General features: G+C 47.7%; 1 protein-coding gene across 5 annotated transcripts in view; it reads right to left on the bottom strand.

The window, feature by feature from the left end:
- Positions 1 to 24,991, bottom strand: part of LOC134909061 (ribonuclease H1-like) — a 135,625-nt gene that overhangs the window by 9,239 nt on the left and 101,395 nt on the right. For all 5 annotated transcript variants that reach the window (XM_063915473.1, XM_063915469.1, XM_063915471.1 and 2 more), the window contains exons 4-6: positions 16,468 to 16,647; positions 13,044 to 13,143; positions 11,592 to 11,646 (exon numbers count right to left, since the gene is read on the bottom strand). In XM_063915473.1, coding sequence (XP_063771543.1) covers positions 11,592 to 11,646; positions 13,044 to 13,143; positions 16,468 to 16,647 — 335 coding nt within the window. The remainder of the gene's footprint in view (positions 1 to 11,591; positions 11,647 to 13,043; positions 13,144 to 16,467; positions 16,648 to 24,991) is intronic.

Genomic DNA, 24,991 nt, shown 5'->3' with positions numbered 1-24,991 from the left:
CACTTCCCAGTTGTCCACTCCCGTAATGAAGATTGCCGACATCGCCATGGCGTGCCTTTCTCCCAGAGGATTCTTGTCACCTCAGACATTGCAGCTCTGCTCTTCGTTCCGCCTTGTCGGTTTATGTAGGCCACTGTGGTCAAGTTGTCCGACTGCACCTGAACAGCCCAATCCTTTAGGTGTGCTGCTTGAAGACCGTTGTATACGGCTCTTAGCTCCAGGATGTTTATTGGAAGGAGGGATTCCAGACTTGACCACCTTCCTTGGAAGGTTTCCCCTTGAGTAACTGCTCCCCAACCTCTGAGACTTGCATCCATGGTTAGAAAAATCCAGTCCTGAACCTTCGGCCCTCCAGAAGGTGAGGCAGTTGCAGCCACCAGAGGAGCTAAATCCTTGCTTTCGGCGACAGACGTATCCTCTGGTGCATGTGTAGGTGAGATCCCGACCACTGGTCCAGGAGATCCAGTTGAAAGGGCAGAGCATGAAACCTTCTGTACTGCAGAGCCTCGTAGGAGGCAGCCATCTTTCCCAGAAGGCGGATGCACTGGTGAACCGAAACCCGGGCAGGCTTCAAGACATCCCAGACCATCGTTTGTATCACCAACGCTTTCTCCACCGGTAGAAACACCCTCTGCAAATCCGTGTCAAGGATCATCCCCAGGAAAGACAGCCTCCTTGTCGGCTCCAGATGAGACTTTGGAAGGTTCAGGATCCAACCGTGCTCCCTAAACAGATGCATCGTGAGAGCAGTGGACCGTAACAACTTCTCCCCGGACGCCGCCGTGATCAGCATGTCGTCCAGATATGGAATTATGTTCACCCCCTGCTTGCGGAGGAGAACCATCACCTCTGCCATCACCTTGGTGAAGACCCTCGGTGCCGTGGAGAGACCGAATGGCAGTGCTTGAAACGGATATTGTCTAGCAGTGCAAACCTGAGATAAGCCTGATGCAGCGACCAAATGGCAATGTGGAGGTAAGCATCCTTGATGTCCAGGGACACCAGGAACTCCCCCTACGCCAGACCTGAGATCACCGCTCCCAGATACTCCATCTTGAATTTGAACTCCCTGAGATAAGGGTTTACCGGTTTCAAGTTCAAAATTGGCCTGACCGAACCATCCAGTTTCGGTACCGCAAAACGGTTCGAATAGTAACGTTTGTTCAGCTGATGAGGCAGAACTGGAACAATGACTTCTGACATTTCCAATTTTTTTATAGCTTCCAGTAGGACAGCCTTGTCTGCCGGCAAAGCCGGCAAGCCTGACTTGAAGAATCGGTGTGGTGGAAGAGTTTGAAACTCCAGCCGGTACCCCTGGGACACAATATCCTGTACCCAGGGATCCAGGCCGGACAACACCCAGACGTGGCTGAAATGCCGGAGTCTCGCTCCCACCTGACCGACCTCCAGGCTGGGCGGTCCACCGTCATGCTGAAGACTTTGAGGCACCAGAAGCAGGCTTCTGATCCTGGGAACCTGCAGGTGCAGGCTTTTTGGATGTGGCTCGACCACCTCTAAAGAAGGTGTGAGAGGGCTTGTTCTTTCTAGTCCTAGCGGGCCGAAAGAACTGTGACGTGTTGAGAAAAAAAGGCTTCTTCGTAGCCGGAGCAGCTGAGGGAAGAAAAGGAGACTTACCCGCGGTAGCCATGGCAATCCACGCATCCAACACCTCCCCAAAAAGGGCCTGACCTGTGTAGGGTAGGTTCTCCACACTTTTCCTGGATTCTGCGTCCGCAGATCATTGGCGCAGCCAGAGACCCCTGCGAGCCGAGACGGACATGAAGATCCCCGCAGCCATGGAACCCAGAGCCTTCATGGATTCTACCAGAAACCCTGCAGAATCCTGTATGTTACGTAAAAACAAATCAACATCACCCTTATCCATCGCAGTCAAGTCCTCCTGCAGAGTGATTGACCACTTTGCTATGGCTTTTGAAATCCATGTACAGGCAATAGTGGGCCGCAGGATCGCCCCCAAAGCCATGTAAATGGATTTGAGCGTAGCATCAACCTTGCGATTCGCCAGGTATTTCAACGCAGAGGATCCCGGGACAGCTAAGACCACCTGTTTTGACAGCCTGGAAACAGACGCGCCAACTATAGGCGGGGTCTCCCATTCTTTCCTATCGTCCTCCAGGAAGGGAAAAGCAACCAGAACCATCTTAGGGATCTGGAATTTTTTCTCCGGGTTTTCCCAGGATTTTTCAAATATAGCATTTCATTCTTTAGATGCCGGGAAGGTGAGAGGGGCTCTTACAGGCTGTGAAAAAAGCCTCCTCAACCTGTTCAGGAGTTGTGTCAGCAATATTTAACACATCCCGCACGGCCTCAATCATCAACTGCACCCCCTTAGCAAGTGATGCTGTCCCACTCAACACATCCCCATCACCGTCTGCAGTGTCAGAATCGGTATCCGTGTCATCCTGCGTAATTTGGGCAAGAGCACGTTTGTGAGAATGTACCGCAGGGGACCCAGAGGGAACAGGACCGGACCAAACTGCCATAGAGGACTGTAAAACCTGAGTGGCCGTTTCAGTCCTTGCAACCCTTTCAGAAATCTGAGAAATAGCCCCGCCTAAGAGAGGCTAACCACTCTGGTTCCCTAGCCAGGATCTGCGCTACAACAGTGCAATCCTGATTACATGGAATGGGATCTTCCTGAGAAGACATATCTTCTGCAGCGGGTGGTCTTCAGTATGCCGGCTGTCGGGATCCCGGCGCACAGTATACCGGCGCCGGGATCCCGACAGCCGGCATGCCAACACATTCTCCCTCGTGGGGGTACACGACCCCCCTGGAGGGAGAATAAAATAGCAAGGCGCGCGTAGCGCCCCACCGTGCCCGCAGCGAGCCCGCAAGGGGCTCATTTGCGCTCGCAACACTGTCTGTATGCCGGCGGTCGGGCTCCCGGCGCCGGTATGCTGGTCGCCGGGAGCCCGACCGCCGGCATACCATACTACACCCCTCTGCAGCATACGATACAGAGTCCCTAAACATGGTTGCCTGCACACCCCACATACACATAGGGTAAAGGGTAGACAGAGTTTCCCCCCCAAGAATGGCAGAGACACACAGAGATTGGAGCCAACCCGCACACAGCGCTATATAGGTATAGGGAGACCCTTAACCAGCGCTGACTGTGCCCCTTAATAGGTTACACAGTCTATATACAGCCTCCCCACTCCTTCTACAACCCCCTGGTACCGTACAGATAGCTGGAGTTGTTCTGGAGGGACTGCTCTTCACAGGCAGCGTGGATGCATGCAGGAAAATGGCGCTGAACGCTGCTGGGTCCGCTCTGAGGAGAAGCTCCGCCCCCTTAATAGCGCAGTCTTCCAGCTCCTGATGAAGCTCACTTTAATTTGTCTGGCTACAGTAACAAGCAGACTTTTCATTACTGGGCGGAAGACAATCTTCATCAGCTTAATGAAAGGCCTCTACACAGCCAACGGGGCCATCTGATAGCCGAGGTCTACAAACATCAGCCAAGAACTATTAATGCACTGAAGGCTGCTGTATGCCAGGAAAATGACAATATCATATTCAAAACAAATTGAAAAAAAAAAACATATTCTATGATCTTTTAGATGATGTACCAAAAATTTGAATAGTATTTACCACGCCTTTTTTTGATAACCTGTCATTCCATGGTAACAAACGTTACATTTTGAAATATATTTCATGTGAAACATTTTTTTGGAGCATGTGTATTGAATATTTTGTGCAAAGTAAATGTTGTTTGTGTGGTACATGATATGCTTTCATTTTTATTCAAAGCTAGTCATGATAATTGGTAACAAACGTTACCTAAAAAGACCATTTTCATGGACTGACCCTAAACCTTTGAAATCTTGGGAGGTTTTCTCTAACGTCCTTGAGGATGCTGGGACTCCGTAAGGACCATGGGAATAGACTGGCTCCGCAGGAGATAGGGCACTTTAAGAAAGCTTTGGATTCTGGGTGTGCACTGGCTCCTCCCTCTATGCCCCTCCTCCAGACCTCAGTTTTACACTGTGCCCAGAGCGAGATGGGTGCACTGCAGGGAGCTCCCTGAGTTCTCTGCCTAGAAAGCATTTTTGTTTGGATTTTTTCTACATTTTTACAGGGAGCACTGCTGGCAACAGGCTCCCTGCATCGAGGGACTGAGGAGAGAGGGGCAGACCTTCTTGTCTAAGATAGGCTCTGCTTCCTCGGCTACTGGACACCATTAGCTCCAGAGGGGGTGAACACAGGTTCTTACTGGGCGTCACTGCAGCTGTGCGTCATTGCTCCCATACACCTCACACACTCCGGTCACTGTAAGGGTGCAGGGCGCACGCCCTGGGCAGCAATACAACACCTCTCTTATGGCAAAAAGTATATATACATGTACAGGTGGGCACTGTACATGTATATAAAAGAGCCCCCGCCATATTTTAGTAAGTTTGAGCGGGACAGAAGCCCGCCGCCGAGGGGGCGGGGCTTCTCCCTCAGCACTCACCAGCGCCATTTTCTCTCCACAGCACCGCTGAGAGGAAGCTCCCCTGACTCTCCCCTGCTTGACACACGGTGAAGAGGGTTTTAAAGTAGAGGGGGGGCACATATTTGGCGATTATACATTACAGCAGCGCTACTGGGTAAACATTCTGTGTTTTTCCTGGGTTATATAGCGCTGGGGTGTGTGCTGGCATACTCTCTCTCTGTCTCTCCAAAGGGCCAAGGGGAGATTCCCTGTGTGTGTGGAGTGTCGGTACGTGTGTGTCGACATGTCTGCGGTAAAAGGCTCTCCTAAGGAAGAGATGGAGCAAATCTGTGTGGGTGCGTGGTCTCTCCGTCGACAACGCCAACACCTGATTGGATACGTGAAATTAAGTGATAAGATGACCTTATTACAAAAGATTAGAGAACCGACAGGGAATCTACCCATGTCTGCCCCTATGTCACAGAGACCTTCAGAATCTCACAACGCTCACTATCTAAAATAATAGACACTGATATCGACACGGAGTCAGACTCCAGTGTCTACTACGATAATGCAAAGTACAGCCAAAACTGGCAGAAAAGTATTCAATATATGATTATTGTAATAAAAGATGTTTTACATATCACTGATGACTCATCTGTCCCTGACACAAGGGTACACATGTTTAAGGGGAAGAAAGCTGAGGTAAATTTCCCTCCTCTCATGAAGAAAAAGAGCGGAAATCTCCAGACAAGAAGCTGCAGCTACCCAAAAAGAATTCTCAGGGAGTATCCTTTCCCTAATGGGGCCAGGATACGATGGGAATCTTCCCCTAGGGTGTACAAGGCATTGACACGTTTAACCAAAAAGGTAGCGCTGACTTAACAGCTATCCTCAGGGATCCTGCAGATAGCATGCAGTAGAAGTACTTTGAAGTCCATTTACACACATTCTGGTACACTACTCAGAGCGGCGATTGTGTCGGCATGGGTTTATAGCGCTGTAGCAGCGTAGTCAGATACCTTATCAGCGGTGGTTTAACCCCTAGATAAGGATGCCATGTTATTGTCCCTAGTATATAGATACATATATATATATATATATATATATATTAGTGATGAGCGGATTCGGTTTTACTCGGTTCTCAAAACAGAATCTTATTGGCTATCCAAAACACGTGACATCAGTGAATCAATAAGATTCTGTTTTGAGAACCGAGTAAAACCGAATCCGCTCATCACTAATTTTATATATATATATATATATATATATATATATATATATATATATATATATATATATATATATATATATATATATAAAGATGTTTATATATATATATATATATATATATATATATATATATATATATATATATATATATATATATATGTGTATATATATATGTATATGTATATATATATATATGTATATGTATATGTATATATATGTACATACACACACACACACACACACACACACACACACACACATATATATGTAAGACATGCCCAAAGAGACGTTAGTCTACTGGGTTCTAGAGTCAACGCTATATCGATTTCTGCTAGACTTGTCCTGTGAAACATGCAATGGACAGGTGATGCAGACTAAAAGAGGCATATGGAGGGTTTACCTCACAAGGCTGAGGAAGTGTGGAGAAGGGCTCTCGGACCTGGTCTCCACAGCTATAGCTGGTAATTCTGATCTTTTGCCTTATATTCCCTCACAGACTAAGAAGGCACGACATTATCAAATGCAGTCCTTTCAGTCACAGAACAACAAGAAAGTATGAGGAGCGTCCTTTCTTACCAGAGGTAAGGGCATGGGGCACAGCTAGTTCCCAGGAACAGAAGTCCTCCCCGGCCTCTACTACATCCACCGCAGGATGCGGGAGCTCCGCTAAGGGAGTTCGTCCCAGGGGGAGCACGTCTTCGACTCTTCAGCCACATCCGAGTTCACTCACAGGTGGATCCCGGGGCAATAAAAATTGTTCTCAGGGTTGCAAAGGAATTCGAAAGGTGCCTCCTTGCCGGTTTTCCTTATCGGACCTACCGGCTTCTCCCCCAGCAGGGGAGTTATATTAAATACAATGCACACATTGTATCTCCAACAGGTGGTGCTCAAGGTTCTCCTCCTGCAGCAAGGAAGGGGCTATTACTCAACCTTGGCTGTAGTCCCGAATACGTACGGTTCGGTCAGACCTATTTAAAATTAAGGGGTACATTTTACTAAGCAGTGATAAGAATGGAGAAGTGAGCCAGTGGAGAAATTTCCCCACCAACCAATCAGCAGCTCTGAATCATTTTATAGTATGCAAATTATAGATGTTACTTCAGTGCTGATTGGTTGCCATGGGCAACTTCTCCACTGGCTCACTCCTCCGCTCTTATCACTGCTTAGTAAATGTACCCCTAAAACCTCTGAACCTATACTGGAAAAGGTTCAAATTTAAGGTGGAATCGCTCAGAGCGATCATGGCCAGCCTGGAAAGGGGGGATTTGAAGGTGTATCTAGACCAGGGGTGGGGAACCTTTTTTCTACCGAGGGCCATTTGGATATTTATAAAATCCTTCGGGGGCCATACAAAAATTCTCAACTTAAAAAATGACCCTGCCCCCCAGTAGGTCTGCCCCTTAGAGATACTGTGTGTGCGCGCGCCGGAGGCACGCACGCGCCAAAAAAATGGGTGTGGCCAGTTAAAATGGGACGTGATACACATATGCCCCCAATAGTGCGGTGCCAGATCCACAAATGCCCCTCACAGTGCCAGGTATACAAATGCCCCTCACAGTGCCAGGTATACAAATGCCCCTCACAGTGCCAGGTATACAGATGTCCCCACAGTGCCAGGTATACAGATGCCCCCACAGTGCCAGGTATACAAATGTCCCCACAGTGCCAGGTATACAGATGTCCCCACAGTGCCAGGTATACAGATGCCCCCACAGTGCCAGGTATACAAATGTCCCCACAGTGCCAGGTATACAAATGTCCCCACAGTGCCAGCTATACAGATGCCCGATGCCCTCCCCCCTCCCTGCTACTTACCGTGGGACACGGAGGAGAGCGCGGCTGTCGTGTGGGAGCGGCGGCGTGTAGTACTTCAAACCAGCCGCCGGTTCGAGAGCCAATCAGAGCTCGCGGACCGGCAGCCGCGGCTCCTGATTGGCTTCCGGTCCACGAGCTCCGATTGGCTCACGGACCGGCGGCTGGTTTGAAGTACTACACGCCGCCGCTCCCACTCGACAGCCGCGCTCTCCTCCGTCTCCCTGTTCTGACAGCTGAGACACGCTGCCGCCGGACTGAGCGGCAGCGTCTCACTGACATAAGCTGGTGGGCCGGACCAAACGGCTTCGGCCCGCGGGCCGGAGGTTCCCCACCCCTGATCTAGACATAAAGGCTGCATACCTTCATGTTCCCATTTATCCACCCCATCAGGCGTACCTGAGAATTGCGGTACAGTATTGTCATTACCAATTTCAGGGTAATGGGCGGAAATGATGGTGCTCCTACGCAAGCTAGGAGTCACAGTTATCCCATACTTGGACGATCTCCTATAAGGCGAGATCAAAACAGCAGTTGTTGAATAGCGTGTCACTTTCGCTGAAGGTGTCACAGCAACACGGCTAGTTTCTCAATATCCCGAAGCCACAGTTGGTTCCTATGGCTAGTCTGCCCTTCTTGGGTATGATTCTGGATACGGACCAGAAAGGGGTTTACCTTCAGATAGAGAAGGCCCAGGAACTCATGACTCTGGTCAGGAACTTATTGAAACCAAGACAGGTGTCGGCATCGCTGCACCCGAGTCTGGGGAAAATCATTCCCTTCGGCAGGTTCCATGCGAGGTCTTTCAAATGGGACCTACTGGACAAGTGGTCCGGGTCACATCTACAGATTCATCAGTTGATCACCCTCTCCCCCAGGGCATCTTTCCTGTGATGGCTGCAGGGTGCTCACCTTCTATAGGGCCGCAGGTTCGGCATTCAGGACTGGATCCTGGTGACCACGGACGCGAGCCTCCGAGGTTGGGGAGCAGTCACACACACAGGGAAAAATAAAATGTCCAAGGTCTTTGGTCAAGTCAAGAGACTTGTCTTCACTTCTTGGAACAAAGGGCCATATACAACGCCCTACGTCAGGCGGAGACCCTACTTCGCGACCAACCGGTTCTGATCCAGTCAGACGTCACCGCAGTAGCTCATGTAAACCGCCAAGGCGGCACAAGGAGCAGAGTGGCGATGGCGGAAGCCACCAGAATTCTTCGCTGGGCGGAGAATCATGTAAGTGCACTGTCAGCAGTGTTCATTCCGGGAGTGGACGACTGGGAAGCAGACTTCCTCAGCGGACACTACCTACGTCCTGGAGAGTGGGGACTTCATCAGGAAGTCTTAGCACAGATTGCAATTCGGTGGAGACTGCCACTGATAGAAATGATGGCGTCCCGCCTCAACACAAATCCGCAGAGTTATTGCGCCAGGTCAGGAGACCCTCAGGCAGTAAGCTGTGGACACCCTAGTGACACCGTGGGTGTTCAGGTCGGTCTCTGTGTTTACTCCTCTTCCTCTCATACCCATGGTGTTGAGGATAATAAGAAAAAGAGGAGTGAGACCAATTCTCATTGTTCCAGATTGGACACGGAGGACCTGGTATCCAGATCTGCAGGAAATGCTCACAGAGAATCCGTGGCCTCTTCCTCTAAGACAAGACCTGCTGCAGCAGGGGCCCTGTCTGTTCCAAGACTTACAGCGGCTGCGTTTGACGGCATGGCGGTTCAACGCAGGATCCTAGCGGTAATGGGTATTCCGGAGGAGGTCATTCCTACCCTAATTAAGTCTAGGAAGGAAGTGACATTGAAACATTACTGAATATGGCGAAAAGGTTTCCTGATGTGAGGCCAGGAATGCTCTAATGGAGGAATTCCTTTTCGGCCGTCTGCTTCACTTCCTTCAAACTGGAGCGAACTTGGGCCTGAAATTAGGATCGATAAAGGTTCAAATTTCGGCCTTATCCATTTTCTTCTAAAAAGAATTGGCTTCTCTTCCTGAAGTACAAACGTTTGTGTAGGGAGTACTGCATTTTTAGCTTCCTTTTGTACCGCCGGAGGCGCCTTGGGACCTTAACGTGGTGTTACGGTTCCTTAAGTCACATTGGTTTGAACCACTTAAGTCAGTGGTGTTGAAATATTTCACCTGGAAGGTGGTCATGTTAGCCTTGGCTTCGGCTAGGCGAGTTTCGGAATTGGAGGCTTTTCTCACTAAAAGCCCCATCTGATTGTCCATATGGATAGAGCGAAATTGCAGACCCGTCCTCAATTCCTGCCAAAGGTGGTCTCATCCTTTCATATGAACCAACCTATTGTCGTGCCTGTGGCTACGCGTGACTTGGAGGATTCCGAGTCCCTTGATGTGGTCAGGGCTTTGAAAATTTTCGTGGCCAGAACAACTAGGATCTGCAAAACAGAAGCACTGTTTGTCCTGTATACAGCCAACAAGGTTGGCGGCCCTGCTTTAAAGCAGACTATTGCTCGCTGGATCTGTAACACGATTCAGCTGGCGCATTCTACGGCAGGATTGCCGTTACCCTAAATCGGTTTAGGCCCATTCCACTAGGAAGGTGGGCTCTTCTTGGGCGGCTGCCCGAGGGATCTCGGCACTACAGCTGTGCCGAGCTGCTACTTGGCGGGGTCAAATACCTTTGCAAAGTTCTGTTAGTTTGATACCCTGGCTGAGGAGGACCTCCTGATTGCTCAATTCAGTGCTGCAGAGTCATCCGCACTCTCCCGCCCGTTTGGGAACTTTGGTATAATCCCCATGGTCCTTACGGAGTCCCAGCATCCTCAAGGACGTTAGAGAAATATATATATATATATATATATATATATATATATATATATATATATATATATATATATATATATATATATATATATATATACACACACATACATATATATATACACACACTCCTCGCTGCAGTCCGGCACACTCTCTCCACCTGGGTATCTGCTCAGGTGCCTTCCTCAAGGAGTAGCACTCCTTATACAGCCCAAGAAAGAAGGCGGCACTCAGAGTCTCAAAAACTTGGTGAAAAAAACACGGGTCGTTTTTCACTAAGTTTTTGAGACTCTGAGTGCCGCCTTTTTTCTTGGGATATATATATATATATATATATATATATATATATATATATATATATATATATATATATATATATATATATATATATATATATATATATATATATATATATATATATATATATATATATTTTTTATTTTTTTTATTATAAGCGTGCTAACTTTTTTTTCATGGATTACCCTAAGCCTGGCCAAACTGTGGCTTTCCAGCTGTTATGAAAATACAGGGTGAGGCACAAAAATAAGATTTTACTTACCGGTAAATCTATTTCTCGTAGTCCGTGGAGGATGCTGGGACTCCGTAAGGACCATGGGAATAGACGGGCTCCGCAGGAGATAGGGCACTTTAAGAAAGCTTTGGATTCTGGGTGTGCACTGGCTCCTCCCTCTATGCCCCTCCTCCAGACCTCAGTTAGGGAAACTGTGCCCAGAGAAGATGGACAGTACGAGGAAGGATTTTTGTAAATCTAAGGGCGAGATCCATACCAGCCACACCGTATAACTTGTGATAAACTACCCAGTTAACAGTATGAACAACAACATAGCCTCGGTTCAACCGATAAACTATAACATAACCCTTATGTAAGCAACAACTATATACAAGTCTTGCAGAAGAAGTCCGCACTTGGGACGGGCGCCCAGCATCCTCTACGGACTACGAGAAATAGATTTACCGGTAAGATAGAGATATATAGAGAGATATAGAGAGATATAGAGAGATATAGAGAGATATAGAGAGATATAGAGAGATATAGAGAGATATAGAGAGATAGATATAGATATATAAAAATTTTATTATTATTTGTTTTTATACACTCAAATATCCAAAATATCCACAGGCCAAAAATACAATAATGTGCACATTTTAATTAGCTTGATCCATTTTCTCTCACTAGGATATTCGTAGTTTGGAAGTGTTTCATTAATTTTTCCCTTCCCTCACCTAATGAATATAACAATTGCTGCATAGCTAATTATCATTTGCTATTTATAACAGTGTAAGTAGTGGATTACCAGTATCTCCGCGCGCTGATTTGTCTGCCTCCCTTCCAGCCTTTCCGCCACATTCCTGATGATAAAGGGAAAAAGATAATTTCTCAAAACTTTATATGATGCAACAATCCTACACATATACATTTTATACATCCATGGCATAATCTCTGTATGGCAGCTACACAATAATTACTATACATTACTTAGAAATACACAGCGACCTTACACCACACCCAGAAAAAAGGGTTTTACTGCGATTGAATTGCCCCCTGTAAGGGTCAACTTTTTTATTTTGAATACAGATTCACAACAAAAAGGTGTGTCGGGTGTAGTATGGTATGCCGGCGGCCAGGCTCCCGGCGACCAGCATACCGGCGCCGGGAGCCCGACCGCCGGAATACCGACAGCGTGGCGAGCGCAAATGAGTCCCTTGCGGGCTCGCCGCGTCACACTATTTTATTCTCCCTCCAGGGGGGTCGTGGACCCCCACGAGGGAGAAAAAAGAGTGTCGGTATGCCGGCTGTCGGGATTCCGGTGCCGGTATACTGTGCGCTGGGATCCCGACAGTCGGCATACTGAAGACCACCCGGTGTGTCTGCCAGTATAATATACATCTCTACATGAGTTATGACAACATGCACTGACATTCACACTTTTTACTGTTAATAATAGGTATTCTTCCAAAACAATTAATATATATGCTATAATAGCAGTAGAATAAGTATCACAGACATTGCTTTACATTATGGTGTCTACAGTATTGTCTACATTTTGAACGTCTAAATAATATACCACACTGGATTCTACATCTAGGTTTTCGGGAAAAAAAGTTGCGTTTTTTACTCATGTCTGGTCACCTCAATTTAAGTGCTATCCATATGTATGAATATCGCAGCCCACCAAGGGCGACCATTTTTAAACTAAGAAACCTACTGCAGTAAATCAGGGGAGCCATTATTTAATGGAGATCTGTGCTTTAGATGCCCCCCCATTTGTGATTTTTTTTAAATATCATTATGCTGTTTAAATAATTGCCTGGTGATCAGTACTATAGGGGGCACATAGTGTATAAGTGAAGACTCCCTTCTTTCTAACAAGGTTGCTCCAGCATGTGTGCGGGTTAGTATGGGGGAGATGGGGCACAATGTGTTCTCCCTACATTGTTGTGTTGCGCTTGGTGATATGGTCTAGTGATCACCAGCAAACAGCTACTAGAGAGCGCGCCAACATTTGAAAGAGGTTTGTGTTGTTTCTATTCACCAGACAATACCACCATTTGAAAGCCGAGACTCCCCAGTAACATCAGTTATTTGATTCTAAGCAGTTATTAAAAAAGTAGTAGACTCCCAAAAAGACATTTATCCACAACAGAAACCCCCCCCCCCCCAAAAAAAAAACGAACCCTCAAGACTATTTACTCATCTGTTCTTTCAAAATTGGACAGGATATTAGAAAACTGGTGATGTCACTTACAGAGGGTGGTGCTGACCCCAGTAAACACCAATTCCAGCTCGTGCCTTAAGTCGTCCATTCCGTGAACAGCAGCCGTCAGTGTACACAACTATGGCATCGCCTGTAAAGATATTAATGTTATTGCTGAATATTTATCATAGCCTTGTAGTTGTATTAATACTAGGAATAAAGTTAACTTGCTCATTTTTGCCTGATGTTTCAGAAAATTGGTCGCACACTCACTACAAATGTGTTATATTTTATGGTACAAGAGACAGAAAGCAAATTTAAGATCTTTCCAGTCTCCAACATACATGTACAGTGAGAGCTATGGCAAGTCGTCCCCCCACACCACCACCAATGGTTCCAACTAATAGGGGGACAGTACTTGTCCCTATAACACCCTCTCATGAACAGTACCTACGGTTTGCTGTTCTCGTCAGCATTTCCAGTTTTAAGCTCTACCCTTGGGCCTTTCCACTGCCCCAAGGGTATTTACCAAACTCATGGTGGTAATTGCTGCTCAACTTCGTCGGCCAGGAATCCGAATACTCCCTTACCTAGGCGACCTTCTCCTTTTTGCACAATCTCCGGAGGTCCTCAGCCATCATCTCCAGGTGACCATAACATTCCTACAGTCACGGTTGGCTAATCAACTGGCCCAAGTCCTCCCTCATCCAGTCTCAGAGGATGCTACATCTCAGATCTCTGCTAGATGCTCAAGTACAACGAATCTTCCTTCCTCCGGACAAGACTATAAAGTACCCATGTACGGGTCCAGGAGGAGGAATCCAGGCACAGCCTATTGCAGACGCTTTAACAGTCAAATGGCCCTTTCGTCTGGCATATCTCTTCCCTACGGTATCTCTACTTTCTCAGGGTGCTTTGCAAAATCAAGGAGGAAGGCGGCACTGTGATCTTTATTGCACCAGCATGGCACAGACACAATTGGTTCACGGATCTACAAAGTTTTTCCACAGACGTAGTTTCTTCTTCCTCTACGACAGACCCTCGTCACAAGCTCCCTGTCTACACCCAGACCTAACTCAGCCATCTTTGACGGCATGGCTCTTGAGTTATCCCTCTTAAGAGATATGGGTTTCTCTAGGTCTGTGATTCAAACTATGCTCCGAGCGTGGAAGCCAGAGTCAGTTTGCATCCGTTACCACATATGGCATTCTTACAGATATGAACACTGGCAGATATGAACACTATGAGCCTCTGGTGTTTCGGATGGGTGGTCTTCAGTTTGACGGCTGTCGGCATACCGACACTTTCTCCCTCTTGGGGGTCCACGACCCCCCTGGGGGGAGAATAAATAGCGTGGCGCGCGTACCGCGCCACCGTGCCCGCAGCGTGGCAAGCGCAGAGAGCCCGCAAGGGGCTCATTTGCGCTCGCCACACTGTCGGTATGCCAGCGCCGGTATGCTGGTTGCCGGGAGCCCGGCCGCCGGCATACCATACTACACCTGTTTCGGATTTATAGACTCCTGGGGTAAATTTACCAAGATGCGAGTTCTATTTAAGATGGGATGTTGCCCAGAGCAACCAATCAGATTCTACTTCCCATTTATCTAGCACCTTCTAGAAGATAATACCTGGAATCTGATTGGTTGCTAGGGCAACATCCCATCTTAAATAGAACTCCCATCTTAGTAAATTTAACCCATGGCCTTTCTCCAGGCAGGCCTTGACATGGGCATCCGCCTTGCTTCTCTTAAGGTACTAGTCTCGGCTCTGTCCGTCTGGTCCCAGAGAAGAATTACTCAATTGCTGGATGTGCGTACCTTTCTTCAGGGGATACTTTGGATTCAACCTCCCTTTGTCTCTTCAGTGACTCCTTGGGATTTGTCATTAGTTCTCCGTGGTTTGCAACAGTCTCCTTTTGGACCTGTTGATCTTAAATGGTTGACTGTGAAGACTTTCTTCTGGCACTTGCCTCTGCACGCAGGGTCTCAGACTTGGGAGCACATTCCTGCCACTCCCCCTTATTGATTTTTCATCATGACAGGGCCGTCCTACGGACCAAACAGGGTTGCCTCCCCAATGTGGTATCCAGCTTCCATCTCAACAGGGAAATTGTTCCGACCTTCCATTCACCTGCCCTTTCCGCAGGGGAGGCCTCCTTGGATGTGGTCCGTGCTCTGCAAATCTACGTGGACCGTACTAGTTTCATTAGGAAAACAGATTCACTCTTTGTCCTTTGTGGATTCAACAAGCGAGGCTGGCCCGCTAACTAACAAAACCTGGCTTGATGGCCACGCATGACCATCTCACAGACTTATACGTAAGCTGATCTTCCAGTACAGATTACAGTCTCCGCTCACTCTAGTCGACCTGTAGGACCTTCGTGGACAGCTCGTCGTTGCATGTCTATTCAACAACTGTGCAAGGCAGCTACATGGTCTACTGCCCACGTTTCTAAGGTTCTATGCCTCTCAGGATGCATCCTTTGGCCGCAACTTCCTCCTTTCAGCCTAGGAGCACTCCCTCCCTATTTCAACTGTTTTGGGACATCCAAGGTTATCCCTGTGGATACCTATGGACCACCAGTTCCCGTCACCTGTTGGTGAGTGTGTTTTCTGTGTGTACCATACTTTTATCCTCTCCAGCTCCTGCTTTAGGATTAACTAAAACTGAAGAGCCTGAGCTATGGGCAGGGTATGAGGGGAGAGGGTCTAGTGCACTCTTTTTTGGTGCCTATCCTGGTCTCCATCAAGGTTATCCCTGTGGATCCTACCTCGAAGAACAAAAAAAAAAAAAAAAAAAAAGAGATAGAGAGTTAAAGGTAAATATTACCTTAACTCTTATTATGTCCCATGCAAGTTTGTAACAATAGTACAGCCTTATAAGGACTACCGTGGAGACCCTCAGCGAAGTCCCATCCTAATTGTAAAGCCAATTAAATGATGAAACTGTGCATACAGCATACAGTATTTTATGCTAAAAGCATTAAGCAAAAATCACATGCAAGCTTTATATCACTTCTATATATTACACCAGGAACTTCCCATGGTTTCAAACACACGGCTTGAGAACACCTACTGTATAAATAGAGATCATAGACCGCATTGTCGGTTGGAACTGCAAATTAGGACCTATGACCTTCAAATATTCTTCCACCACACATGGCAGAGAGGCATTATCCTATAAATATTCAGATTAACATGCAAAGCAACATACTAGCATTGATAAATCGCAATCATGCCTGCCTAGTTACTCATTTTAAAGTCCTAAAATGTACAGACATTAAACATGATGTGATGCTTTCCTCAGTGGGCGGAGAGGTTTTCAAAGTACAGAGCGTCAAAACATAACAAGGACTTTAACTCATTTGTTATAACAAAGAACAAGTTAATGAGTTTTGTAACAAAAGTCGGAGGAAATTTTCAATTTTTTTCCCCCTTAAACTCTCTATATCTCTACAAGGGGTAGAACTATATACCCATATGAGTGAATTCTCCATTGTAAGAAGGCAGGGAGCTGGGATCGATGAGCTTGATCCGTTTAGGAGTTGACACACCAACAGAAGAGCTTGCTGTTTGAAGAAATGGTCTTTTGACCCGTGAAGGAGGATTCTCATGATGAACCTGTTGTGGAGGCGAGTTCTGCACATCACTGTTACCTGTGAGGGAAAATAATAAATAAAATCAATCAAGGGGAAAAAAAAATAAGATTTTAAACCTACCGGTAAATCTATTTCTCCTAGACCGTAGAGGATGCTGTGGACTCCGTAAGGACCATGGGGTATAGACGGGCTCCGCAGGAGATAGGGCACCTAAAAAGAACTTTGACTATTGGTGTGCACTGGCTCCTCCCTCTATGCCCCTCCTCCAGACCTCAGTTAGAGAACTGTGCCCAGAGGAGATGGACACTACAAGGCAGGATTTAGCAATCCAAGGGCAAGATTCATACCAGCCCACACCAATCATACCATGTAACCTGGAACATACATAACCAGTTAACAGTATGAACAAACTACAGTAACGGTCCAAGACCGATGTCAACTGTACATAACCCTTATGTAAGCAACAACTATATACAAGTCTTGCAGAGTTTCCGCACTGGGACGGGCGCCCAGCATCCTCTACGGACTAGGAGAAATAGATTTGCCGGTAGGTTTAAAATCTTATTTTCTCTTACGTCCTAGAGGATGCTGGGGACTCCGTAAGGACCATGGGGTTTATACCAAAGCATCCAATCGGGCGGGAGAGTGCGTATGACTCTGCAGCACCGACTGAGCAAACGCTAGGTCCTCATCAGCCAGGGTATCAAACTTGTAGAATTTAGCAAAAGTGTTTGACCCCGACCAAGTCGCCGCTCGGCAAAGTTGTAATGCCGAGACGCCTCGGGCAGCTGCCCAAGAAGAGCCCACCTTCCTAGTGGAATGGGCCTTAACCGAATTTGGTACCGGCAATCCAGCCGTAGAGTGAGCCTGCTGAATCGTATTACAGATCCAGCGAGCAATAGTCTGCTTCGAAGCAGGAGCTCCAATCTTATTGGCCGCATACAGGACAAACAGAGCCTCTGTTTTCCTAATTCTAGCCGTCCTGGCTACATAAATTTTTAAGGCCCTGACTACGTCCAGGGATCTGGAATCCTCCAGGTCACTTGTAGCCACAGGTACCACAATAGGTTGATTCATATGGAACAAAGAAACCACTTTAGGCAAAAATTGCGGACGTGTCCTCAATTCAGCTCGATCCACATGAAAAATCAAGTAGGGGCTCTTGTGTGACAAAGCCGCCAATTCTGACACTCGCCTTGCTGATGCTAAGGCCAACAACATGACCACCTTCCAGGTAAGAAATTTCAACTCAACCTTGTTAAGCGGTTCAAACCAGTGTGATTTTAGGAACTGCAACACCACGTTCAGGTCCCATGGTGCCACTGGAGGCAAAAAAGGGGGCTGGATGTGCAGCACTCCCTTTACAAACGTCTGGACTTCTGGAAGAGAAGCCAATTCCTTCTGAAAGAAAATCGAGAGGGCCGAAATCTGTACCTTAACAGAGCCTAATTTCAGGTCCATATCCACTCCTGTCTGTAGGAAGTGGAGAAGACGACCCAGATGAAAATCTTCCGTAGGTGCATTCTTGGTCTCACACCAAGACACATACTTTCGCCAGATACGGTGATAATGTTTTATCGTCACCTCCTTCCTAGCCTTTATTAAAGTAGGGATGACCTCTTCCGGAATCCCCTTTTTTGCTAGGATTCTGCGTTCAACCGCCATGCCGTCAAACGTAACCGCGGTAAGTCTTGAAATACACATGGCCCCTGCTGCAACAGGTCTTCCCTCAGAGGAAGAGGCCAGGGGTCTCCTGAGAGCATCTCTTGTAGATCCGAGTACCAGGCCCTTCGAGGCCAGTCTGGGACAACGATTATCGTCTGTATTCTTCTTCGTCTTATGATCCTCAACACTTTCGTGATGACAGGATGAGGAGGGAACACGTAGACCGGTTCGAACACCCACGGTGTTACCAGTGCGTCTACTGCTACTGCCTGAGGGTCCCGAGACCTTGCGCAATACCTCCGAAGTTTTTTGTGGAGGCGTGACGCCATCATGTCTATTTGAGGAGTTCCCCAAAGACGTGTTACGTCTGCAAAGACTTCTTAATGAAGTCCCCACTCTCCTGGATGGAGATCGTGTCTGCTGAGGAAGTCTGCTTCCCAGTTGTCTACTCCCGGAATGAAGACAGCCAACAGATCGCTTACATGATTTTCCGCCCAGCGAAGAATCCTTGTGGCTTCAGTCATCGCGACTCTGCTTCTTGTCCCGCCTTGGCGGTTCACATGAGCCACTGCTGTGACATTGTCTGATTGAATCAGAACCGGTAGGTTTCGAAGAAAACTCTCCGCTTGTCGAAGGCCGTTGTAAATGGCCCTGAGTTCCAACACATTGATGTGTAGACAGGACTCCTGGTCTGACCAAAGACCCTGAAAAGCCTTTCCCTGTGTGACCGCTCCCCATCTTCGGAGGCTCGCGTCCATGGTAACCAGGATCCAGTCCTGAATCCCGAACCGGCGACCCTCCAGTAGGTGAGCACTTTGCAACCACCACAGGAGGGACACTCTGGTTCCTGGGGACAGAGTTATTTTCCGATGTAAGTGCAGATGGGACCCTGACCACTTGTCCAGAAGGTCCCATTGAAAAGTCCGTGCATGGAACCTTCCGAAGGGAATGGCCTCGTAGGCCGCCACCATTTTTCCCAGAACTCGAGTGCATTGGTGAACTGACACCCTTTTTGGTTTTAGCAGTTCTCTGACCATGTTCTGGATGTCTTGGGCCTTCTCTATTGGGAGAAAGACCTTCATTTGTTCCGTATCCAGTATCATACCTAGGAACAGTAGTCGAGTTGTCGGAATCAACTGTGACTTTGGTAGATTTAGAATCCAACCGTGTTGCTGGAGCACTCTCAGAGAGAGCGCCACACTGCTCAGCAATTTCTCCCTTGATCTCGCTTTTATCAGGAGATCGTCCAAGTATGGGATAATTGTGACTCCATGCTTGCGCAGGACCACCATCATTTCCGCCATTATTTTGGTGAAAATCCTCGGGGCCGTGGAAAGTCCAAACGGCAACGTCTGAAATTGGTAATGACAATCCTGTACAGCGAATCTGAGGTATTCCTGATGGGGGGCATATATGGGGACATGAAGGTACGCATCCTTTATGTCCAGAGACACCATAAACTCCCCCTCCTCTATGTTGGCTATTATCGCTCTGAGTGATTCCATTTTGAATTTGAATCTTTTTATGTACAGGTTTAGGGATTTCAGATTCAAAATCGGTCTGACCGAACCGTCCGGTTTCGGGACCACAAATAGGGTTGAGTAGTAACCTCTTCCCTGCTGGTGCAGGGGAACCTTGATTATCACTTGCTGTTTACACAGCGTTTAAATTGCAGCTAACACTACATCCCTTTCCGATGTGGAAGCTGGTAGGGCCGATTTGAAAAATCGGCGCGGGGGCACCTCCTCGAATTCCAGTGTGTAACCCTGGGAAACTATTTCCAACACCCAGGGATTCAGGTCCGAACTGACCCAGGCCTGACTGAAAAGTCGAAGACGTGCCCCCACCGGTGCGGACTCCCTCAGGGGAGCCCCAGCGTCATGCTGTGGGTTTTGGAGCAGCCGGGGAGGACTTTTGTTCCTGGGCACCTGCCGCAGCAGGTGCTCTCTTGCCTCTGCCCTTACCTCTGGCGAGGAAAGAGGATCCCCGACCTCTTTTGGACTTGTGCGACCGAAAGGACTGCATCTGATAGGGTGTTACTTTCTTTTGCTGTTGGGGAATATATGGTAAAAAATTTGATTTACCTGCTGTAGCCAAACAATACATCCCCCTTATAGGGTAGTACTTCCATATGTTTCTTGGAATCCGCATCACCCGTCCATTGGCGAGTCCATAAGGATCTTCTCGCTGAGATAGCCATGGCATTGGCCCTAGAAGCTAGCAATCCAATGTCCCTTTGAGCATCCCTCATAAATAAGGCTGCGTCTTTTATATGGGCTAGAGTTAGGAATATAGTATCCTTATCCATAGTATCAAATTGATCTGTCAGCTCATCTGTCCAAGCTGCAATTGCGCTACACACCCATGCCGACGCAATCGTCGGTCTTCGCACAGCACCCGTATGAGAATAAATACCCTTTAAGGTAGTTTCTTGCCTGCGATCTGCTGGGTCCTTAAGGGCCGCTGTGTCAGGAGACGGTAGCGCCACTTTCTTGGATAAGCGCGTCAGGGCCTTGTCCACAGTGGGGAGTAATTCCCAAATCTCCCTGTCCTGCTTAGGGAGAGGGTATGCCATAAAAACTATTTTGGGGATCTGCGGTCTCTTATCCGGAGTCTCCCAAGCTTTTCCAAAGAACTAATTTTATTCATGAGATGTGGGAAAATTAATAATCTGTTTCTTTTCCTTAAACATGTGTACCCTTGTGTCGGGGACTGAGGGTTCATCCACAATATGCAACACATCCCTTATTGCCACAATCATACACTGAATAGTTTTAGTCACCCTAGGGTGCAATTTTACTTCGTCATAGTCGACACTGGAATCAGAATCCGTGTCGGTAGTAGTGTCTTGTGTTAAGGGACGTTTTTGAGACCCCGACAGGCCCTGTGAGTCGGTCCAATCTGAGGATTGACCGCCTGATGTCCCCCCTAAACCAGCCTTATCAAGCCTTTTATGTAAAGATGCCACACTTGCATGCAACGTATGCCACATGTCCATCCAATCAGGAGTCGGCACAACCGACGGGGACACACCACTCATTTGCTCCACCTCCTCCTTGGAGAAGCCTTCCGCCTCAGACATGTCGACACACACGTACCGACACCCCACACACACAGGGATTTACCTATAAGGGGACAAAACCCCAACCAGGCCCTTAGGAGAGACAGAGAGATAGAGTATGCCAGCACACACCCAGCGCTTAAAAACACTGGAATATACAACCAGATAGCGATTGTATATGTTTATAATCGTAATCTCCACTCACTGCGTCGCCAAAGTGCCAACCTCCTCCTTTTTCCAACCTGTGAAGCTCAGCAGGGGAGAGAACAGGGAGCCAGCGTTTTCTCATGCAGCCTCTGTGGAGAAAATGGCGCTGGTTAGTGCTGAGGATCAAGCCCCACCCACCCGACGGCGGGCTTCGGTCCCTTCATCATATATTAATAAAATGGCGGGGGTCCGCGGATTTACTGTCCCCCAGCCTAATCCACCTTATTTATGGCCAAAAACGAGGTTTATTGCTGCCCAGGGCGCCCCCCCCCTGCACCCTTCAGTGCCTGCTTTGTGTGTGACTGGGAGCAATGGCGCGCAGCTTACCGCTGCGCACTTACCTCATGAAGATCTGATGTCTTCTGCCGCCTGAAGTCTTTTCCTCAATACTCACCCGAAGTCTTTTCCTCAATACTCACCCGGCTTCTATCTTCGGCATCTGTGAGGAGGACGGTGGCGGCGCGGCTCCGGGACGAACCCCAGGTGAGACCTGTGTTCCGACTCCCTCTGGAGCTAATGGTGTCCAGTAGCCTAGAAGCAGTGCCCAACTTTACAAGCCAGCTCTGCTTCTCTCTCCTCGGTCCCACGATGCAGGGAGCCTGTTGCCAACAGGACTCCCTGAAAATAAAAAACCTAACAAAATTATTTTTCCACAGAAAACTCTGGAGAGCTCTCTGGAGAGCTCTCTGCAGTGCACCCATTCTCCTCTGGGCACAAGATCTAACTGAGGTCTGGAGGAGGGGCATAGAGGGAGGAGCCAGTGCACACCCATAGTCAAAGTTCTTTTTAGGTGCCTTATCTCCTGCGGAGCCCGTCTATACCCCATGGTCCTTACGGAGTCCCCAGCATCCTCTAGGACGTAAGAGAAATCCTGCTGTTTTCTTAACTCCACTGAGGATGGAGATGTCCCAATGCAATCCTCATGGAAGGGGACATGCTGTAGCAGCATGAGGCACTTTGCAGTCCACAAATCACATCCCAAGACGCAAAAGGTGTCGAATTTTGCAAAGGTATGCATGGAAGACCCGGTGGCCACCCTGCACTATTGATCCACAAGATGTTCCCCATCTCTCTTATAACTAGGGGACTCTTTGTGAACCCTGGTGATTGAGGTACGCTGCAGCCCTGGCATTATATAAATGGACCTTCACCGGATACCAAATTCCAAATGAACCTGACTAGCCGTCAAGGCTTGGAATATAGGGCTGACGTTCCAGTCCCTTTATGAGCAAGGACCTCTCCCGAGGGGATTTAACACCCTAGATTCAGAACTGACAAATTAAAGCTTCCAAGCACAGGAGAATGACGTCTGTAGTCACCAGAATGCAGTCTCCCAAATGACAAAGGTGTAACTCATACTAAGATATCTGGAACCCAACAGTCAGAGGAGAGCCAGACAAACCTAAGGGAAATGATGAATGACCCGGTACAGGTGGAGATGTAACACATCCCATTTGGACAATAGAGCCAACTGAAGGTCCCAGAAATGGAACCATCTGAACTGAACAGTTTCAAAGGAGATCACAAGTTTACCCAAAAAAAGACACATGCATCAAAACTACCCTTTTCTGCAGAACCAAGAAAATTGAGGTTTGGCTGGCTGGAAAGTTTCCCTGGTGCAGAAAGACCCGTTCTATGGAGGTGTTGGACAGCATGGCCAGGAAAATTCTCTGTGACAGGACAAAGTTAAACTTTTTACAATTTAAAATCCAACCATAAGATCAATACCCAATGCGTCAGTACATGGCACTGAAGTATCTCCAAGGAAGGTATGGGATAATGGTAACACCAATCGATCGGAGGTATGCCACCATGAACGCCACCACCTCTATGAAGACCTGAGGGACGGTGAAGTGCCCCAAGAGTAGAAACTTGAATTGGTAATAAGAGTCTTGAATCGCAAACCAAAGAAGAGATTGGTGAGGCACTCAAATGGGAATGTGGACACCAGGAACTTCCACTCCGCAATAAATAAAAACCACTGGAGTGACTCCATTTTGATGTTCCCGAGGTGTAAATAAACATTCAGTAACTTCAGTTTGAAAAATTTTCCAACTCGAGAAACACAAATAAATCATAATACAAGCCCTGCCTCTCTTGATCAGCGGGGACAAGGATCACAACACCCATTGAGAGAAAATTCCACTGCCACCCCACCAGAGCCAGATGTTTGTGACAAGACAAAGAGGCTTGAGGTAAAAGAACCTTTGAGGAGGACATACCCACAGGTCTATCCTGTAACCAACAGAGAGGATGCTTTTCATCCAGGGATCAGAAGAGGTCTGAAACCAGCTTCCCCAAAAACGAAGCAGACAGGCCCCCCACCATATGGTTTCCTAGCTGTGGAAGAAACCCATCATACCGAAAAATTCTCTGAAAGTCAAGCATAAGGTCACACCAGGATTGAATGCCCCTAGGTCTACCCCCCCCCCCCCCCCCCCTTGAGAAAAGGGATTGCCCCCTGGAATCATGTCTTACCGTAGGGCCGAAAGGACCGAAAAGAGGGCCCCGTCAGACTCTTTACCTTGGCAACAGAGTGAGAGAGAAAAGTGCTCCTTTACCCCGTGTGATGATGATCTTGTCCAATTCTAGCCTAAAGAGAACCTCACCATAAAAAGGCAGAGCCTCCAAAGATCGCTTAAATTCTGCATCGGACTATCAGGACTGGGAGGGCCGGCAAACTGCAACCAAGCAGAGACCTTGGGACAGATCACACCAGTGTTCTTAGGGCCTAATTCAGCGCGGATTGCTATTCAGAGAAATTGCAAATATTTGTTGCACGCTCGAGGTAAATAGTGACAGAAAATGCATACAGATCGTAATTGCAGTGTAGCCGCTGTTTGACTAACAGGAAGCCGGCATTTCTGGCCGGAAAACTGCAGTTTTCTGGGTGTGTCAAAAAATGCATGCCCAGGTGTTTTTGGGGAGGGTCTCAGACTTCAGCGCAGACCACTTCCAGGCCATCTCAGTCGCAGATTAGTTGCAGCCTCAGACGGCAAAAAAACAAGATTTATGGTAAGAACTTACCGTTGTTAAATAAATCTCTTTCTGCGAGGTACACTGGGCTTCACAGGGAATGACATTGGGGTGTAGAGTAGGATCTTGACCGAGGCACCAACAGGCTCAAAGCTTTGACTGTTCCCAGAATGCCTAGCGCCGCCTCCTCTATAACCCCGCCTCCGTGCACAGGAGCTCAGTTTTTGTTATCCAGTCCAGTGCAGTAGCAGGCAAAAGAGACGACAACTGTTCGTAGCCACATACACCACATTCTCACGACAGGAGAAAGTGTCAGCGGCTAATGCCACACCAACCGAAGGAAGCTAAGTGCGTCAGGGTGGGCACCCTGTGGAGCCCAGTGTACCTCGCAGAAAGATTTAACAACGGTAAGTTTTTACCATAAAACTCGTTTTCTGCTGCGGGGTACCCTGGGCTCCACAGGGAATGACATTGGGGATGTCCTAAAGCAGT

Source organism: Pseudophryne corroboree, chromosome 4 (genome assembly GCF_028390025.1).
Source record: "Pseudophryne corroboree isolate aPseCor3 chromosome 4, aPseCor3.hap2, whole genome shotgun sequence".
NCBI lineage: Eukaryota > Metazoa > Chordata > Amphibia > Anura > Myobatrachidae > Pseudophryne > Pseudophryne corroboree.
This window is presented reverse-complemented; position numbering and strand designations above follow the sequence as displayed.